Genomic DNA, 17,895 nt, shown 5'->3' with positions numbered 1-17,895 from the left:
ACTGCTGGATATATACCCGTGTTACTTAGCGTTCTATTTACAGTTTTTCCCTTTATTTCAGACCTTGGATGGTACAATTAACTCGAGTATGAGATTTCTACCTAGTGACACAATATGCATGACATGAATTATTGTACAGTTATAGTAATTGATGGCACAGCCGGCGTCTATGTTATCCAGGAACCCAAAATCCTCCAAAAAACATCCCCACAGCTCACTTGCACAGAGATCAGATCTAGATTCCATCTTCTCCATCAAGGTTTCCGAGAATTGGCTTCCTCTTCGCGACTTCAGGATCCTCTCCGTAGCCATACTTGATCCACGCTCGCTGCCATAAGGGGATATGTGGTGGCCGTTCCTCGCCAATGATATATTCAGCTCCCTGGTCGATGCGTTGCGCGCGAGCCTCTTCCTCGGGAGAAACAATGTATCGCTGCATACGGCTTGCGATGCGGGGATCAAGTGCAATGGGGTTGAGCCATTCTCGCTCTTTATCAGGGTTCGCCTCGTCCGTCTTGCGGACGGATTTGTGCCAGTCGCGCTCTTCGTGTTCGAGCTGGGATTGTTGCTCGTAGGTTGACAGGGGCTCTTGTGGGCTATCTGCAGATGGTGGTGGAAGGGTGGTGTTGGATGCGGCGCTCAAGTCTGGATCTGAGCCGAAGGAGGAGCTATCGGTGTATGGGCGGGTGTACGAAGCGAGGACGAGGGCGGCGACGTCACGGCCAACGGTGTCAGCGACATGGCGCTGATTAAGGTATCTGTAGATTCTAATGGGAGTGTTTAGGAAGCCGAGCAGGTGCGGGAAGGTAATGGGGACGGAACCGTCGAGGGATTGGGGAATCGATGGCGGGAGGTTTTGTGAGGAATAATCGGCTGGGGCAACGTAGGCGGGAGTAGGTCCGATGGGTTTGGCGGGTTTCTTCTCCTCTTCTTTCTTTTCCTCTGGTTGTTCTGGGGCGGATGGGGTGTCTGTGCTTCCTTCGGCTAGCGTCTCGGGGACATCAATGACAGCAATCTCTTCAACGGGCGGTTGCGGAGGGTCAAGAGGACCGAGCCAACCCTCGTGTAGACCACGAATATACTCTTTCCAAGTGTGACGCCCGATGACAAGGTCTCCTTTTGGCCCGGGCTCCTCCCGCACTCCGGTGCTTTTTCTGGCATCAGCAATGATGTCCTCGCTCGTGGGCTCCGCAATCACAGTGCTAGCCTCGCCAGCAGCTCTTCTCTGTTTGCGGATTTGTTCCGCGAACGCTGCCCTAACATCGCCCTCCCTTCGACCTTCAATGACATTGTAGTCTAGCGCAGCCGCGACGAGAATCGGTTTAACGTACTCCTTGAAATGTTCGCGGGCGGTCCGGAGCCCGTCACCCGGCGGTGCGGCCAAGAACACAGTTAATTTTCGTCTTGTCTCTTCCACCGGTAGGGATTCTTTGGCAATATGCGCGACGAGGTCACACCATTTCTTCTGTGCGCGGCGTTTCTCTCTGCGGTCGTAGACAACAGCTGCAGTCCAGGAGCCGGTAACAGCGAAAAAGATCAACCAGTTGCGAGACGGAAGCTTGAAGCGGAAATTGGGCATTCCTATGCAGGAAAATGTCATATTAGCGAATGAAGCCCAGATTAGTAGAGAGCTGCAAGAAGCCTTACCCATCATTTTCATTGCTGGGTTTTGTGGCCTGGGTGCGCTCTTCGCTGCCGCCTCCCCCGAAGCCGGAGGAGCGTTCGAGGATTCTGACATGGCTCGGGATGGGCGGTAGTGTCGTATCCTAGAGCCAGATATATAGAGATATTCTTGTTATCAAGGGCGTAAGAATAGAAAGGAAGCCACCAATCACCCTCGGTTAGTTCAGAGTCGGCTTGAACGTCGAGCGTGCTGTACGGAGTAAAAAGTCGGGGATCCGCCAAAGCTCCTCGGAGGTGGTTTTTCCTTTATTGCCTGGTTTTTCAGGCAACAGGCTGCGCATGTTTCCCCAGGCCTATAATCCGATACATTAATCGTAGATTGTATAATGGAAGACCTCGACAGAGGCAAGTTTTGCTCAAGATCTAGTATAGTCATAAGTAAGAGCGCAATTCTTTCCCAGAACTACTGAACGTACTGCTAACTATACTTCGAGATAATCGTATGCCAAGCCTTGGGTTGAGTAGACGCTTTTCCCGATCTGGAAGCGCAAATCCGGGCATTCAAGGAAGAATTACCGCGGACAAGAGCAACAGCAGACTTCTGTCAAGCAGTTCTCCTCAACACCCTATTTCTTGGGAAACTTTCCTCAGGCATCGCAATGGCTCAACCCCTGAGGCAAGGCGTAAGGGCTCTCACATGGACGCGAGTCGTTCCTCGCCGGACGCGACAAGCTGCGTCATTGTGTCGCGGAGTTCAAGCAAGATATGTTCAGATTCGTGCTACGCCCTCGGAGCGACCAGCGGCGGTTAATGGGAGCAATCTGCCCATTGTCGACACTCCAAGCTCTGCAGAGTCTGCCGGTACGTACTCCACTCCGAATCTGAAGGAATTATGCTAATTCCAAGGAAATGCAGATGCGCGATTCGATGTCGTCGGAGCACCCTATTCGCTACTCTCGGTTTCGCTTTCGGCCTCACAAAACCTCTACACTCGGCGGGGAACCTTGGTGGGCTTGAGTGGGAAAGCGGACAATGTAGGGCGACAAAGGATTTACCATCCCCAAGCTTCAACTGACAGGCACTGCTATAGGTGATTTCAAAACTGAGCGTGCTTGAGCCTTTCCGACGAGCCCCTGTTGGCGTGCCGTTTCTATACCAAAAGGTACTTCTATACCGTGGCTCTGGCTATCGGAGATCTTACTAACTTTGAATAGATCACCTCCGCTAGCCCCGTCACTGCCCTGGTCTCCACTCGATCTCCCGTCACATCTTTCGCCGTCGTGCACCTCAACGGATCTGTGGATTGGATGGTGGCTCAGAGACGAGCACTGCTAGCTTGGACCGGACGTTCCCTCTCCATCCGACCGACTATCAACACGAACTTGGTTTGTCTGCATTTTTTGCTTTGGATGAAAGTACTTGGGCTAATGGTTGCAGAGCTTGGCTCACTGGGGCAACTCCGAAGTTACTGGAAGGGGCTTACTTGCTTTGGTTGGTACCGGTCAAATATACTCAGTTGAATTGAAGGCAGGCGAGCAATACATTGTTCACCCCAGGTATGTCTGAATTGGTTTTGTCTGCCTTTGGCCCAAAGTGCTAATACTTGCAAAGCAATGTTGTGGCTTACTCTGTATCTTCTAACCCACCCCGGCCTTACCGCTTCAAATCTACAAACCTAAGGTTCCAGGTTCCAGGTCTCAACAGCTTGCCGACTTTCCTGCAAAGCACGAAATTTATCCAAGCCATGTCCGAAACAGACTCTTGGAAAACAGCTATGAAGATTTTCCATCGGATCCGCACATGGTCACGGATGACAATCTGGGGAGACAGACTCTTCCTCCAATTTGATGGTCCCTCTACTGTCCTCTTACAGTCGCGCGGGTCTCGAGTCAGCGACGTGTTGACCACTCACGAGGTTAATGAACTCGCAAGCGCGCCTCGGGGCCTGACCATTCTCCCCGCGAAACCGGAGGCCAAGGAAGATGCGTCCACGTCAGACGGTACCCCTGTCCGTAAGGTACCTGGATCAAGGACCGTGGATGAAATCGAACAAGAGATCAAAGGCGTCAGCCAAAGTGTTGCCGTCCTCACCAAGGAAGGGAAGGTGATATTTGAGAAGCCGGGGCAGTCGAGCTAAATCCAGGCTTGGTACTCTAGTTTGCTACATGTGTGCATTAAGCGCCTTCTTTTGTATTTCACTCATTGCAGGATCAATGTATTATAGACCTTTCATATAGGCCCTGTGGTGGCAGACTCATCCGATTTCATGTTTCCTCCCTTCAGACAGTCCAACCATACATCGTGCTTTTACTAATGCCAGAGCTTCCTGCGTCCATTGCAGTGAGTAGGAAATCACGCAAGCATGATATAAACGTGTCTATCGAGTTGCACTTCGTCGATCTTTCAAAACTTTCAAGACGAGGCTGTGTGGTTTGGAAGTGGGTTGTCCTCAGATACAGAGATCGAAGTTGAAGGTACCTAAGTATCTGCCCAGGTGACGAATTATCTCCTCTTCAGCGTAGGGAGACCGACTCATGATTCCAAGTCTTCTTTTCTTCCCCTTTTTCGGTCTTGATCCCCTCTGGACTGTGGCTAACAATAATCAGGTATATATTGCTTTTTTTGATCAACAACTCGATCGATAGTCCAACCCTTGCTGGATGGCAGGGCAGCCAGGGCTCCGCATCGAATGAAACGTCGTCACCAGGAATGCTGTGTTGCATCACCACTCATCCAGAGCCAAACAAATTGCCGGTTCCGATATTCAGATGTGCAAATGTGCAAATGGGATGTCCCTCTTTTCATTCTGCCTAGGACTGGTGCTGTGGTAAATCGTCTTTACACACATATCCTGAACACGACGTCCAAATCTCAACAGAATCACGAATAAACCGGCTCGTTACAGTGTGAGCATGCATAGCCTGTCTAGCAGCGATACTGTTGCTGCAGATGACTCTTCTAGTACGCCTAGTCATACCGCAAGCTTCGACGCCGGGGTGCAAGCATGCAACGAAGCGTCGAGCGAACGACCGGGCCAGCATGCCGACACAATAGATTTGACCAACGGTGCAGTTGAAGGTGATGAGGAGAAAGTAGCCATAAGAACCCAGTCTCGGGAGGCATCAGTTCCAAACGGCCTCCCTCCTGATGCTCCTCCTGATGGAGGGCTTCGAGCATGGAGTACCGTCGTCGGCGCCTTCTGCGGCATGTTCGTCAGCTTTGGCTGGATCAGCTGTACGCCCACCCTTTTACGTATCAAGATGGCGTGTTTCTAATGTTGAAGACTAGGTATTGGTGTCTTCATCGATTACTACAAAACTCATCAGCTTCAAGATGTCGACACAAGCACGATTACATGGATCACTTCTCTGGAGTACTTCATGATGTTCTTTGGGGTAATATACATGCATGCCACTACATATGTATCACCTTTCTAACCTTGTAAACTCAACCAGGGTCCGTTTGTGGGAGTGTTATTTGACAACTTCGGTCCTCGATGGATTATTATTGTCGGCACCTTCTTTCACGTCTTTGGACTGATGATGATATCCATCTCCTCAGAATACTACCAATTCCTCCTGGCGCAGGGAATCTGCAGCCCCATTGGCACAAGTGCCCTTTTTCATGCGAGCCTGACATCCGTCAACACCTGGTTCAGGCATCGGCGCGCTCTCGCACTCGGCGTTGCCGTGAGCGGCTCCGGCTTTGGCGGCGTTATCTTCCCCATCATGCTGAATCGCACTATACCAGCTCTCGACTTCGGTTGGGCCATGCGAATATGCGCATTCACCAGCTTGTTCCTCCTAATAATCACAAATCTCACCATCCGCTCAAGGCTGCAGCACAAGAGGAAAACCCCATTATGCCACCCTCTCGATTTCGTCCGGCCCCTACGTGAAATCCCATTCATTCTCACCAGCGCAGCAACCTTCTTCTTATTCTGGGGCCTCTTCCTGCCGTTTGCTTTTATACCTACCCAGGCCCAGCGCTACGGGATGTCAACTTACCTAGCCTCATACCTCCTCGCCATCCTCAATGCAGCAAGGTCCGCCCCCACTCCTCTCTAATCCCCCACCCAGCTAACCCTAAAAAACCTCCACCAGCATCCTCGGCCGCATCATCCCCCCTTACCTAGCGGACCACCTCGGCCGATTCAACCTCATGATCCTTACCACAGCCCTCTGCATAATCCTCGTGCTGGCCCTCTGGCTTCCCTCCCGGCACAACAGCACAGCCATAACCTTCGCAGCTCTCTACGGATTCAGCGGTGGCTCAGCCGTCTCGTTAGCTCCTGCCCTAATTGCCCAGATCTCAGATATCCGTGAGATTGGTGTGCGCAGCGGAACTTTCTTTGCGATCGCATCATTTGCGGCGTTGACGGGGACGCCAATCGCTGGAGCGCTGCTACCGGAGCCGCTTAGTGGCAGTTATTTGGGCATGGAGGTGTTCTGTGCGGTATCGATGGCTGTAGGCGGAGCTCTCTATGTGTTGGCTAGAGGGGTAGTTCCGAATGGGGGGTGGAGAGTTGGAATTCGTGTTTGAGCCGCGTATATAATTTGAAGCATTGAAACTGAATGGAGCGGCATAAAGGTTCAGTTGAGGAGCAAAGAATGCTCTTAGGATCAACTATGGTCTGGGGTCTATATAGTGCCAATATAAAAACTTGACGCTCCCTCCTGCCCGAAGGAAACGTTCTATCAAGTGTGCATTAAGGTTGGGAAACGCCCCGTCAGTGCTGAACTCATGCATATATTGACTATGTACCCTATGTATACCTAACATAAGTAAGCGCCTAAACACCCTCGCTTCAACATAATAGAAGCATAAATGCGTAGAAGATGCACCCTGTACAATCCATGCACGTCATGCAGATGCAGAACAAAAACAAGCAAGTCAAACAGACCAGAAACAGACCAACATATGGGGAATGTCAACAAAACAACAATAAAGCTAAATAAAACCAAAATAAGAACAAGCAAGACAAGCTGCGGCTCCGAAAATGCAAACCATGCCAATCATGCAATGCAAGATGCAATCATCACTTCGCAGTCTATACTAGAACTCCAATGCGCATGCTTTCAACGGTCTTCACACCCACACCCTTCAACTTGCTCAGCTCCGCGAGGCTGTTAATGCGGACATGGGCATCTACTTCGGAGCGCTCGAGGCTCTGATCCATCTCACAGAGACAGTCCACGATGGCTTCCGCTTTCTTCACACCAACGCCCTTGAGAAGTTTGATTTGGCTCACGTCGCGAGAGTTGATAATAGAGAGGAGGTGAATCGTTCGTGGGGAGGTGACCTCACCGCAGGCCATATCCATCTCTATAATCGTTGGTTTTGTCTTTGTGCGCTTCTTGCGTTTGATGGCGGATTCTTCGAAATCAGTATCGGAGTTTGCTGCAAAGGATGTGGGATCTTCGTAGTCCGCGTCCTCAGCGTCAATGGCGGGCCGCTTGAGAGCTTGTTTCGCAGACGGGAGTGTTAGCATACTACCCATGCCCTTCTTGGTTTCTGATGCAGGGGTGCTATTAGTTTCCAACGTGTGTCGAGACCTGCTCTCCGTCCGCTGTTTCAGCGTATCAATTTTTCTAATCAGCTTTTCGTTTTGAGGGAAAAAAGGCAGAGCTAGCTGGTACATCCTCAGCGCCGAGCTGTCTTCTCCGCGGCCTTGATGCTGTTTTGCCATGAGTAGGTAGGATAACCCTTCTGCTCGAGCATCTTCTGAGCCCTCTATCCGTTGCTCTAGAAGCTCTAGCCGTCGCTGGACCTGCTCATTTAACTCGCGGACCTGTGTTTGCCTTGACTTTTCGCTAACGGCGCGCACAGCCAGTATCTCTTCGACTTTCTTCTCTACCAGTTCCTCAATTTTAGCAGAAATGTCTTCTTGATGCTTTTGAGAGAAGGTTGTTGGCTGGGCGAGTCGTGTAGCCTTCGCAGAACGCGCTCCAGAAGTCTCCGAGCTCAAGGACGGTCGACTGGGCAACTCAGGCTTCTTGAATTGAGCTGAATTTCTTGCACGCGGCTTGTCCGCAAATACAGAGAACGCTTTGGGCGGTTTTGCGTCGCCAGATTTCGCTGCCTCCTTATTAGCCGCCAGGTTAACATTGGCCGAGGCAGCTAACGGCCGTAGGGGTTGCCGGACGGAGTTTGCAGCTGACGGGCGTGGTGCAGGTCTCGGAGGTCCTTTGAAGATGGGCTCATTCTCAACTTCTCGCAGTTCAATTTTCTTGGTGCGATTCGCGAAGTTGAGTGAGCTGATGGTATCTAAATGGTAAGACCTGACCGGGGCGAGATTCAAGATCATAACAGTCAATCCGTTGTTCTGCCCTAAGGAAAGAATCCTAGTCATTTTTGACTCTCTGTAGGGGATTCGCTGGTGCTTTTTGGTGATTGCCTCCACACACTGAGCTAGGACGAAGAGGCTCTTGTTGATGCTCGCAGACTCCACCATGCGCTCCTTATCATTGTCTGTACGGCGATTATCCTCGGACCCGGCAAGGTCGATGGCAGACGCAGTGCTGATACGAGTCTGCTCCCCAGTAGTGATTGCAACCCTGACGCAGAGGATAGCGTGAGATCGTGACGAGTGTGCATTAAGCTGTACGTTGTCAGCTGAGCTGTGACTTTGTGTTGGGGAATGGCTGGCAAACCTTGGTAGCAGAAGTGGATCGGTTTGTGTTGGCTTGATCGTACAGGGTCTCAAACTCCTTCAGGGTATGGCAAGGCCTCTCTGTCAAGCCTACAACTACGGTCTTTCCCCCGTTGTCTCTAAGCGGCAGCCCCGCTAGCGTTCGCTTCTCCGGTGGCTCAAACAAATCGAAGACTTTATCGTTGTAGATCTCATAATAGCTCAAAGAGACGCTGACTGAAGTTTCTCCGTTGCTATCCTTCTCCATCTTGCGGCTCCGTCGATATATGCCACTTAGGAGACGGGGGATTGCACCTCGTTCAGCGAGGCTTTTACCACCCCGCATTGTGTGCGTCTTCCCTGTTCCAGTGACTCCGTATGTAAAGAGCGTAACATCAAAGCCGTTGAAAAGGTGCTTAATGGTCGGAGAAACTGTCATTCCTGTCAGTAATCTATATATCAAATGTCGGACGGCGCATCGCGAACCTTCCGCATCGAAGAGCTCCTGTTGAGACGCATTGGCATCGTAGACGGCGTTGAACTGGAAAGAGTACTCCTCATTTTCATTCTTTGGGTTCGGAATCCGCACGAGAGTATCCCTATCTCTCAGCGCCGCTAGCTTTGACGTTTCTCGCGAGCTCCTCCTGTCGGCCTTGCTGGATAGAGTGTGCTTGGAGCCAGTGTGGAGGATAACATCAACATCTCTCTCTGATTTAAGCAGTGGTCTAACCCGAGCGACTACCCGAACACTCATTATGCCAGTCGCTCCTTTCAAACTTCCAGTGCCGCAATCGATGAACGGCACCGCGTCGCAGTTCACTATACAAGCCCGGTTCCGATCGGTAGCCTCTGGAGCGTAGGTATAGTAGGTCGAGAATTGTGTTTCGTCAAGACGTGAATCCGATCCCGCAGGGGTTTTCCGCGCCCAGAATAGCTGTGAATACACAGAGAAGGTCAATCAAAACATAGGAGAAGAAACAAAAATAGATGCAATGCCAATGCGAAATAAAGGAAATCTAGACACGCTGAAATAAAGCGAGAGCGGGTAAGCTGAAGCACGAGCGCAGTGTAAGGTCTTGAGGTGAGGTACTCCGGAGTGTGAGGATGGAATTGAAGCTTGTGGTGCGAGCGGTCATGGGGGCGTTGGCACGGCAACACCATCCATCCATTCATACTATAAGGACTCGAGACTCGAGACTCGAGAGCACTCAACAGCGTATTTCAAGATATATCGCTATTGCTTATACAATTGGTGACTGCTTAACTCTCTCTATCTACATTGAATCTGTCTAAGTGACTTTCTGGTATCCCCCAATAGGCTTGTAGTATATAGATCATACTATGTGTCTGTTTTATATATTCCGAAATGAGTGATTTTATACAATCCTAACAGAAACACCTATATATAACTAGTGCTAGCGCAAAGCTACGAAAACTCAGTAGCATTCATGAGAGCTTCTACCTAGCCTTTACAGAATCACAGGATCCACCATACACTCAAGAACTGTATGAAGGATGCTGCACTCGAGTAGCTGTTACGATGAGATCATTCACACACAGCTGGGATGATCAAAGATCAAACAATGGAACCGTCTGAACCCAGATACCAATACGAGGCCTTTCTAAGCCTTTCCTTTCTGCACAGAATTATCCGCCTAGGCTTAAGGCCGAGCTGGCAGACAGTGTGTAAATAATGATGTCTCCGAGTCGTTGAGTCGGTCAAGCTGCGGGGCAATTTGATTGGCGCAAGGCGCAAAGGCCACCGTAACCCGACCTCCGGGTTCAATTCCAGCTTGACTTGCATCTCGTTAATAGTCGCCTCCAACCTCGAAAACCCCCTCTGCATTTCTTGCTGGGTTGTATCTATTGGACCCAGCCAACTACCTTATCTCTTTGGTTCATGAGTTTGTTTTTCCATTGTGAGTTTGCAGACTCCACACCCACCTTGCGTGACTGGGTCATTGACCTCTTCGATAGAGCGAGCCCGTAACGAAGTACGCAACCGAAAACCATTCACCCCCCCGAGAACGGCGCAGGACGAGATTTGAATCACGACTATCACCTATCTGGAATATATAAGAGTTTAAATGGCATCTCCACAAGGGGGCTACCCTCCCCAGGACGGGTACGGTCAACAGCCCGGCTATGGGGAGCCTGTTCAGCAGCCCGGCGAAGCTGCTTCTGCTCCACAAGCCCATGCTGGTGGAAAGAAGAAGCGAGCATACGCCGGGGAGGCCTTTGAGTTTGGATCTGGTGCCAATGCTGCCTTAGGAGGCCAGCAGCAAGCCGGGGGGAGCTACGGAGCCTATCCCCCGCAGCCGCAACAACAGCCTGCGTATGGAGTCGACCCTTCCCAGATGGCCCAAGGTTACGCTCCACCAGTTGCTCCAGGCGTTGCGCAAATGACCCAGCAATTTGGTGCGATGGGTGTAACAGACCCTCATCTCATGCCACCGCAAGCAGCTCCCCAAGCCACCCAGGCCCCGCGAGCAGTTCCCCTCAATCAACTGTACCCGACCGACTTGCTCACTCAGCCCTTCAATGTCGCAGAGTTGGACTACCCTCCACCCCCAATTGTTTTGCCACCTGGGGTACGTGCTCGAGAAAGGTACCTTGACTTGATACAATGATGGTGCTGACTGTTACTTAGTCCAGCGTATACCCCTCTCCTTATGCCAACTGCCCCCCTAAATATGTGCGGTCGACGCTAAATGCCGTTCCAACAACACACTCGCTTCTGAAAAAGTCTAAGCTTCCTTTTGCACTCGTGATACAACCCTACGGTGCCCTCCATGACGCCGAAGATCCAATTCCCGTTATTCCAGATCAGGTCATTTCCCGTTGCCGACGCTGTCGATCCTATATCAACCCCTTCGTGACCTTCCTCGATCATGGACATCGCTGGCGCTGCAACATGTGTAATCTGACCAACGATGTGCCACAGGCCTTTGATTGGGACACAACTCTCCAGAAGCCCGCCGACAGGTCATTAAGATCGGACCTCAACCATGCCGTTGTGGAATTTGTCGCGCCCCAAGAATACATGGTCCGCCCGCCGCAGCCGCTTGTTTATCTGTTCCTGATCGATGTGAGTTATGCGTCGGTCACCAACGGTCTTTTGGCGACCAGTGCCCGGTGCATCAAGGAGAGCTTGGACCGGATCCCCAATGCAGACCGCCGGACGAGACTTGGCTTCATTGCCGTCGACTCTAGCCTTCACTACTTCAGCATCCCTCGGGACGGGTCAGAGGTCTCCGACCCGCGGATGCTGGTGGTTAGCGACCTAGATGAGCCATTCCTTCCGATCCCTGGCGATCTTCTGGTTACACTTAGCGAGTGTCGGGACAACATTGAGGTCTTCCTCGACAAGTTGCAGGAGATGTTCCAGAACACGCAGAACAATGGCTGCGCGATGGGGTCGGCATTACGTGCCGGATACAAGCTTATTTCTCCGGTTGGAGGCAAGATGTCCGTTCTCACTTCCTCTTTGCCCAATGTCGGCCACGGTGCTTTGACCATGAGAGAAGACAAGAAGGTCCTAGGAACCAACAAGGAGAGTGGCCTGCTCCAGACTGCAAACAGTTTCTACAAGAGCTTCGCAGTCGAGTGTTCCAAAGCACAGGTGTCTGTGGACATGTTCCTGTTCTCATCTCAGTATCAGGACGTAGCTTCGCTCAGCAACTTGCCCAGGTACACTGGTGGTCAGACATACTTTTACCCGGGATGGAATGCTGCCCGAAGTGAGGATGCCATCAAGTTTGCGCGCGAATTCTCCGATTACTTGTCTTCCGAGATTGGCCTCGAGGCTGTACTTCGTGTCCGTGCTACTACAGGCTTGCGCATGAACACTTTTTACGGCAACTTCTTCAACCGCAGCTCTGATCTTTGCGCCTTCCCAGCCTTTCCGCGTGACCAGGCTTATGTGGTCGAGGTTGCAATTGATGAAACCGTCACCAAGCCCGTTGTCTGCATGCAAACCGCTGTTCTTCACACAACTTGCAACGGTGAGCGCAGGATCCGAGTGTTGACCCTGGCATTGCCTACCACACAGAATCTGGCAGATATCTATGCGTCGGCGGATCAACAAGCTATCACCACTTTCTTCAGCCACAAGGCCGTTGAACGCACGCTCGGAAGCGGCCTGGAAGCGGCCCGAGAGGCTCTTCAAGCCAAGGTTGTGGAACTACTCTCGACTTACCGCAAGGAGCTTGCTGGTGGAAGCGTTGGTGGTGGTGGTCTGCAATTCCCCGCTAATCTGAGAGGCCTCCCCGTCCTTTTCTTGGCCCTGATCAAGAACGTGAGTTTACCTTGTAACCTGGGCTATACCTATTTTTACTAATCTGCAATATGCAGCTTGGTCTACGCAAATCCGCGCAGATACCGACCGATATGCGTTCCGCGGCGCTTTGCCTGCTGTCCACTCTTCCCCTCCCTCTTCTCATCCAATACATCTACCCGAAGATGTATTCACTCCACGATATGCCCGACAATGCTGGCTTGCCTGACGAACAAACTGGCGAGATTGTCCTCCCTCCCCCTGTCAATCTGTCGTCTGAGCGGATAGTCCCTTATGGCCTATATCTCATTGATGATGGCCAGACCCAATTCCTGTGGGTTGGACGTGATGCGGTGCCCCAGCTCCTCCTCGACGTATTTGGCCTGGCCGACAGGACGCAGCTTCGAGTTGGCAAGCAGAATCTCCCCGAGCTCGACAACGATTTCAACGGACGGGTTCGGGCGGTGATCGAGAAGAGCCGGGATCATCGATCAAAGGGTGTTGGCAGCATTGTGGTGCCGCACTTGTATGTGGTCAAGGAGGATGGTGAGCCTGGGCTCCGCCTGTGGGCACAGACTATGCTGGTGGAAGACCGAGCCGACCAGGGCGTCAGCCTGGTGCAATGGATGGGCTCATTGCGGGAAAAGGTTTGAGACCCTTTTTACCAGTCCGTACTATTTACTTTTTCTTCTTCATTCTATGTCGTCACCTTCCAAGCCTGCGAAGTCGTACTTGATAGGTTAGACTGACGAGCTCACGCCGTGACAGGTCGTCCAGTAATGATAGCTTCTACAATTTTGGTCGATTATATGAGACTCATATTTACAACAATAAACGTGGGATCGCTGTCTCATTCGCCGTTCCATTCCGGAATCTCGCCTGTTCGTTGTATTATATTTCATCTCAGTCAAGCCAGACTCGTTGTCGATTGGGTTGTACGGAGTAAGATGTAGATGTGGCATTTTCCTTTTTTTTTTTCTCGTTGATTATCTCGCCCGGTAGCCCGCATATCCCCACGGGAGCAGAATGAATGGTAATGAGTCTTCCCAATGAGCAGCAGACTTGGTCTGGCCTGTGTTGATCATGCACTGTAAACTTTGGATCACGGCTTAGCCTGTTAAGAAGGCCGGGTGCCCAGAATAGACAGACAAATCAAGAGCAGTAGGAGACTTGATGGAAGAAGAGGCTGGGATGGAACTGGATCTGATTTGATGTGGTTGGTGATGTGTGATGAAACTAGACGCCGTGATCAATTGAAGCGGCAGCAGTAGCGCCAGTTTCAAGGAGCACTGCCCCTCTTCCCTGACGGCGTCGTCAACCTGTCGAGATTCAAACACCTTCAAAGTTGTCTGATCGTGCGTGTGGGACGGTTGAAACACTGGTCGAGACAGACAGAGAAGTGTCCCTCTGTTGCTGGTTCCTGACCCAATCTCCTCGCTGCTTCTGCCCCTCCTGGCTCCGTTCCTCAACTTCACCACCCAAGGTTCGTGCCTCTGATCCTGACTCCTCTCCAAGTCCAAAGGGGCCCAGAGTCTCCATCTTGCGATCTATCTTCAGCTCCTAATTATTTATCATCGTCAATCGCCAGGTACGAACGTCTCCTGACATCTATCCCCCATCTCGTTGAAGCTATCGCATTCCCTGTCTGCTTCCCCTCGTTTCACCTCAGCAGCCCGTACCCCACCCTGGCCGATCTACGCCTGCTTTATTAACCTCTCTGCTCCTAGTCCTCAACTGGGTCTCCAACTCCGTCTGGCCTTTCTGTTAACATAACTGCTTTTTCTTGGTTCTCCTCCGCATTGATTTTCCGACCTTCAAGCTCCTCCTCCTTGTTAGACCTACCGCGGTTGACCTTTCTTGTCCTTGAGCTGCCTCGCTCTCGCCCGCACGGAGCCCAACGTGGACCAGAGCAAAAGTCAAAATAGATTGGGGTTGTGAAACACCGACGAGTTAAACAGCGACGGAGAGGTTCTAGCAGAGTGGTGAGCTTCCCCTTTTTTGTCGCAACACCGCATTTGCTCTAATCTTCTGTCACCGCATCGCTTCCCCGTTTTCTCGTGCGATGGGTAATTGATGCATCGGCTACCGAATAGGAAACCTGCTTTGTCCACAAGATCCCTGTCAACCTCGTTCTCCGAACTATCCTCGAACGTTTGGGTATTGCATGACTCGATTCTCAACCCCGTTTATCTCTATCCTAAGCTCTCCTTCACCACGAACGCGACCATCAGCCACTCCAACATTCGAGCAATATCAGCCGACACGGATCATACCCCGCACTTGATTGTTGCTCCGACCACCTCGTTGTTTCAGCACGCAAATTGAGAACGGACTCTTAGAGCCCTTCAGAACCTTATCGATATATTAGCTGAACCGACTGTAAGCGCCAAAACTCCATTTCTCTATAAAGTGGCTGGGTGAGACGGACATGTGGCCTGCAGTGCGTACCTGCATGACAGCACTCCAACTTTTGCTTGGTTGTTCGAGCTCTGCACGGTACCCTGCACTGCTCCCTCGGCAGGTTCTGAATATATAATCTCAGGATACCGCATTGACCGCCGGATCATATCCCGTCTCACAAACATATTGCTGACTCTCGTCTAGATCGGATTCAGTCAAAATGGTGCAGCAACCTCCTCAAGGAGGTTCGAGGAAAATCTCCTTCAACGTCTCTGATCAGTACGAGATTCAAGATGTCATTGGCGAAGGCGCCTACGGTGTTGTCTGGTAGGAATATAGCCGGAACCAATACTGGTCGTATGCTAACTAAACTAGTTCTGCAATTCACAAGCCCTCTGGGCAGAAAGTGGCCATCAAGAAGATTACTCCGTTTGACCATTCGATGTTCTGTCTGCGAACTCTGCGAGAAATGAAGCTACTCCGGTATTTCAACCATGAGAACATTATCTCAATCCTGGATATCCAAAGACCGCGGAACTATGAAAGTTTCAACGAAGTTTATCTCATTCAGGTACCATCGCCCTGATCTATACGTGTGATCTATGGTTAATGGGCCTGTAGGAATTGATGGAAACAGACATGCACCGTGTCATCCGTACGCAGGACCTGTCGGACGACCACTGCCAATACTTCATATACCAAACTTTGCGTGCGTTGAAAGCTATGCACTCCGCGAACGTTCTTCACCGTGATCTCAAACCTTCGAACCTTCTCCTAAATGCGAACTGTGACCTCAAGGTCTGTGACTTTGGTCTAGCTCGTTCTGCTGCGTCAACCGACGACAACTCCGGATTCATGACGGAATATGTGGCGACGCGCTGGTACCGCGCCCCGGAAATCATGTTGACATTCAAGGAATACACAAAGGCAATCGATGTTTGGAGTGTGGGCTGCATCCTCGCAGAGATGCTAAGCGGAAAGCCTCTGTTCCCTGGAAAAGATTGTATGCCTGGGCGTTCTGATTGACGAAAGTGGGCTAATTAGCGACAGATCACCACCAACTTACACTAATTTTGGATGTTCTTGGAACACCTACTATGGAAGACTATTACGGAATCAAGTCCCGACGGGCTCGGGAGTATATCCGTTCTCTTCCTTTCAAGAAGAAGATTCCTTTCAAAGCACTGTTCCCGAAGAGCAATGACCTGGCACTGGATCTGCTAGAGAAGCTCCTGGCGTTCAACCCAACAAAGAGAATTACTGTTGAAGAGGCCCTGCGTCATCCCTATTTGGAGCCATACCACGACCCAGACGACGAGCCTACAGCGCCTCCGATCCCTGAAGGATTCTTCGATTTTGACAAGAACAAGGATGCCCTGAGCAAGGAGCAATTGAAGGGTAAGTAAGACACTATCTTGTTCACTGGTATACTCGCTAACTTTCCCTAGTCCTGATCTACGAGGAGATTATGCGGTAAGGTAGACTGTTGGGAGGCTTGAAAGGGTAGCGCATAGTGGGCTTCCAAGCACGCTTGCACATATCATATTGCATAGAAATGTTCAGGTAGTCATACCTATTTTGCGGATTAGTTAACCACCTTTTGTTCATGTCCACTTAGATTAATCTAACAAAATGGAGCTTTGCTCTTAAAGGCATGGCGCAATTCTATGATGGACTATCCATACAACTAACTATGACCCACAACTCCGGACCAACAAGCCAAAGTGTATCACTACTTTCAGCAAGGTGAAACCAGTCTCATGTCCCTTGCTCTTGCATCCTCATCATAAAATGCCTAATACCCTCCCCCACCCCCTCAGGCGACGGCCTCTCCGCACAAACATCCGGCTCAAACCCACACTCCTTAACCAAATGGTCTCTCGTCGTCGGTCCAATCGTCGCCACAAACACCGTTCTTCCTGCCTTACCCTTCTCTCTTTCCCGCCTGAGAACGCGAACCATAGCATCGCACCCCGTCGGCGAGAACACAACGACCCAAATGACCTCTTCATCCTGGAACCGTCGTAACGTATTCTCGAAATCACTCTCGAAACCAGCCACCACCCCTGTTTCATACACGACCACTTCTTCCACGGCTATCCTTTCTGAAGATGGGAGGGAGGGATCCGTGAGTGTTTTTGGGATTATATCCCGGCGGACTTCGCCAACGAGAAAGAGGAGGGGTGGCTTCCGGGTGGCTTCTGTATCACTTTGTGGTTGGGTCGCTGATCTGGAAAAGAGCCCATTGTAATGCTCTAATATAAACTTTGCTAGGTTCCCCCCGTTCCCTGTCTCTGCGCCGTGGATCGTTGCGTGTGGTAGGTATTGGTCTCGGAGTGTGGTTAAGGAGCGCGCGGTTGCGGGGCCGACGGTGTATAAGGGTAGGTCGTGAGAGGCATTCTCTAGTTTTGAGCCTGGAGGTTCGCTCAATCGGTTCTTCATTAGCTTTATTCTTACTGAATGGATTCTGAGGTGAAGGTTGAGAAGAGCATACTATCAACGCCTTCCACCATCCCCGCAAAAGCCTCCACGGCGCGTTGTGAAGTAAAGATCAGCCCGCCGTAGCGCCGGTTCGAGCCGGGAAGGAGACAGCCATTGTCGAAGAGATTTTTTATATCCGAAAGATGTTTGTTGTGGAAATTGTGCGACAGGACGGGAATAAAGATTGGCGTTGTTGGTGGTGTTGTGGTTGCGGCGGAGAAGAATTCGTCGTAGCCGTCGTGCGGGGAGGATTTAGTCTTTAGGAGGAGGATCGGGGCTTTTGGGGGAGAGCCGGAGGCTGAAGCCATTGTGCTGCTATGAGTTTGGCGCGTGAGCGAAAGGCGTACTTGATTGATTGATATAGGTTTGGTTGGGCCAGACCAGACTTGGGTCCGTTTGTCGTCAGTGATTGCGGAGCGGAGCGGGGAAGCTCCGGAGCTTATGATGTGATGAAAAAAAACTACCTAACATACAGAGTATATTT

The 17,895-nt window shown here is 51.1% G+C and overlaps 7 protein-coding genes across 7 annotated transcripts; 4 read left to right on the top strand and 3 right to left on the bottom strand.

Moving 5' to 3' along the window:
- Nucleotides 1-16: 16 nt before the first annotated feature.
- BJY04DRAFT_232183 (Tim22-complex subunit TIM54) lies at nt 17-1,860 on the bottom strand. The gene is made up of 2 exons (XM_073719703.1): nt 1,648-1,860; nt 17-1,581 (listed from the first exon to the last, which is right to left on the bottom strand). Exons 1-2 carry the CDS (start codon nt 1,736-1,738, stop codon nt 236-238), a joined length of 1,437 nt encoding a protein of 478 aa, XP_073565641.1. The 5' UTR covers nt 1,739-1,860; the 3' UTR covers nt 17-235.
- Nucleotides 1,861-2,193: 333 nt separating this feature from the next.
- BJY04DRAFT_201140 (AIM24 family protein) lies at nt 2,194-3,905 on the top strand. The gene is made up of 6 exons (XM_073713039.1): nt 2,194-2,484; nt 2,539-2,657; nt 2,714-2,785; nt 2,838-3,008; nt 3,061-3,179; nt 3,235-3,905. The coding sequence occupies exons 1-6, from the start codon at nt 2,283-2,285 to the stop codon at nt 3,758-3,760; spliced, it is 1,209 nt and encodes a 402-aa protein (XP_073565640.1). The 5' UTR covers nt 2,194-2,282; the 3' UTR covers nt 3,761-3,905.
- A 630-nt stretch (nt 3,906-4,535) lies between these two features.
- Nucleotides 4,536-6,165, top strand: BJY04DRAFT_223693 (MCT family MFS transporter; the record flags this gene model as incomplete). Its single annotated transcript, XM_073717764.1, has 4 exons — nt 4,536-4,857; nt 4,912-5,018; nt 5,079-5,668; nt 5,727-6,165. The coding sequence occupies 4 exons, from the start codon at nt 4,536-4,538 to the stop codon at nt 6,163-6,165; spliced, it is 1,458 nt and encodes a 485-aa protein (XP_073565639.1).
- A 245-nt stretch (nt 6,166-6,410) lies between these two features.
- On the bottom strand, nt 6,411-9,321 carry BJY04DRAFT_201139 (kinesin family protein). The gene is made up of 3 exons (XM_073713038.1): nt 8,741-9,321; nt 8,277-8,686; nt 6,411-8,224 (listed from the first exon to the last, which is right to left on the bottom strand). The coding sequence occupies exons 1-3, from the start codon at nt 9,006-9,008 to the stop codon at nt 6,674-6,676; spliced, it is 2,229 nt and encodes a 742-aa protein (XP_073565638.1). The 5' UTR covers nt 9,009-9,321; the 3' UTR covers nt 6,411-6,673.
- Nucleotides 9,322-10,041: 720 nt separating this feature from the next.
- On the top strand, nt 10,042-13,760 carry BJY04DRAFT_201135 (COPII subunit SEC24). The gene is made up of 4 exons (XM_073713037.1): nt 10,042-10,845; nt 10,905-12,551; nt 12,608-13,177; nt 13,299-13,760. The coding sequence occupies exons 1-4, from the start codon at nt 10,342-10,344 to the stop codon at nt 13,308-13,310; spliced, it is 2,733 nt and encodes a 910-aa protein (XP_073565637.1). The 5' UTR covers nt 10,042-10,341; the 3' UTR covers nt 13,311-13,760.
- A 975-nt stretch (nt 13,761-14,735) lies between these two features.
- Nucleotides 14,736-16,548, top strand: BJY04DRAFT_151765 (mitogen-activated protein kinase). Its single transcript, XM_073708894.1, has 5 exons — nt 14,736-15,257; nt 15,306-15,501; nt 15,552-15,933; nt 15,981-16,328; nt 16,379-16,548. The coding sequence occupies exons 1-5, from the start codon at nt 15,151-15,153 to the stop codon at nt 16,405-16,407; spliced, it is 1,062 nt and encodes a 353-aa protein (XP_073565636.1). The 5' UTR covers nt 14,736-15,150; the 3' UTR covers nt 16,408-16,548.
- Nucleotides 16,549-16,688: 140 nt separating this feature from the next.
- BJY04DRAFT_223689 (uroporphyrinogen-III synthase HEM4) lies at nt 16,689-17,719 on the bottom strand (the record flags this gene model as incomplete). The annotated part of the gene is made up of 2 exons (XM_073717763.1): nt 16,689-17,344; nt 17,425-17,719. 2 exons carry the CDS (start codon nt 17,717-17,719, stop codon nt 16,689-16,691), a joined length of 951 nt encoding a protein of 316 aa, XP_073565635.1.
- Nucleotides 17,720-17,895: the final 176 nt, after the last annotated feature.

Source organism: Aspergillus karnatakaensis, assembly GCF_047715665.1.
Source record: "Aspergillus karnatakaensis strain CBS 102800 unplaced genomic scaffold BJY04scaffold_76, whole genome shotgun sequence".
In the NCBI taxonomy this organism is placed as follows: domain Eukaryota; kingdom Fungi; phylum Ascomycota; class Eurotiomycetes; order Eurotiales; family Aspergillaceae; genus Aspergillus; species Aspergillus karnatakaensis.
This window is presented reverse-complemented; position numbering and strand designations above follow the sequence as displayed.

Coding starts and splice junctions, on each gene's coding strand:
- BJY04DRAFT_201135 (XM_073713037.1), top strand. CDS start 10,342: ATGGCATCTCCACAAGGGGGCTACCCTCCCCAGGACGGGTACGGTCAA. Junction 10,846..10,904: donor CAATTGTTTTGCCACCTGGG/GTACGTGCTCGA, acceptor ACTGTTACTTAG/TCCAGCGTATACCCCTCTCC. Junction 12,552..12,607: donor TCTTGGCCCTGATCAAGAAC/GTGAGTTTACCT, acceptor TGCAATATGCAG/CTTGGTCTACGCAAATCCGC.
- BJY04DRAFT_232183 (XM_073719703.1), bottom strand. CDS start 1,738: ATGTCAGAATCCTCGAACGCTCCTCCGGCTTCGGGGGAGGCGGCAGCG. Junction 1,582..1,647: donor CCCAGCAATGAAAATGATGG/GTAAGGCTTCTT, acceptor TTTCCTGCATAG/GAATGCCCAATTTCCGCTTC.
- BJY04DRAFT_151765 (XM_073708894.1), top strand. CDS start 15,151: ATGGTGCAGCAACCTCCTCAAGGAGGTTCGAGGAAAATCTCCTTCAAC. Junction 15,258..15,305: donor GGCGCCTACGGTGTTGTCTG/GTAGGAATATAG, acceptor TAACTAAACTAG/TTCTGCAATTCACAAGCCCT. Junction 15,934..15,980: donor TCTGTTCCCTGGAAAAGATT/GTATGCCTGGGC, acceptor AATTAGCGACAG/ATCACCACCAACTTACACTA.
- BJY04DRAFT_201140 (XM_073713039.1), top strand. CDS start 2,283: ATGGCTCAACCCCTGAGGCAAGGCGTAAGGGCTCTCACATGGACGCGA. Junction 3,009..3,060: donor CGACTATCAACACGAACTTG/GTTTGTCTGCAT, acceptor TAATGGTTGCAG/AGCTTGGCTCACTGGGGCAA. Junction 3,180..3,234: donor CAATACATTGTTCACCCCAG/GTATGTCTGAAT, acceptor ATACTTGCAAAG/CAATGTTGTGGCTTACTCTG.
- BJY04DRAFT_201139 (XM_073713038.1), bottom strand. CDS start 9,008: ATGAGTGTTCGGGTAGTCGCTCGGGTTAGACCACTGCTTAAATCAGAG. Junction 8,687..8,740: donor GGAGCTCTTCGATGCGGAAG/GTTCGCGATGCG, acceptor CAGGAATGACAG/TTTCTCCGACCATTAAGCAC. Junction 8,225..8,276: donor GATCCACTTCTGCTACCAAG/GTTTGCCAGCCA, acceptor GACAACGTACAG/CTTAATGCACACTCGTCACG.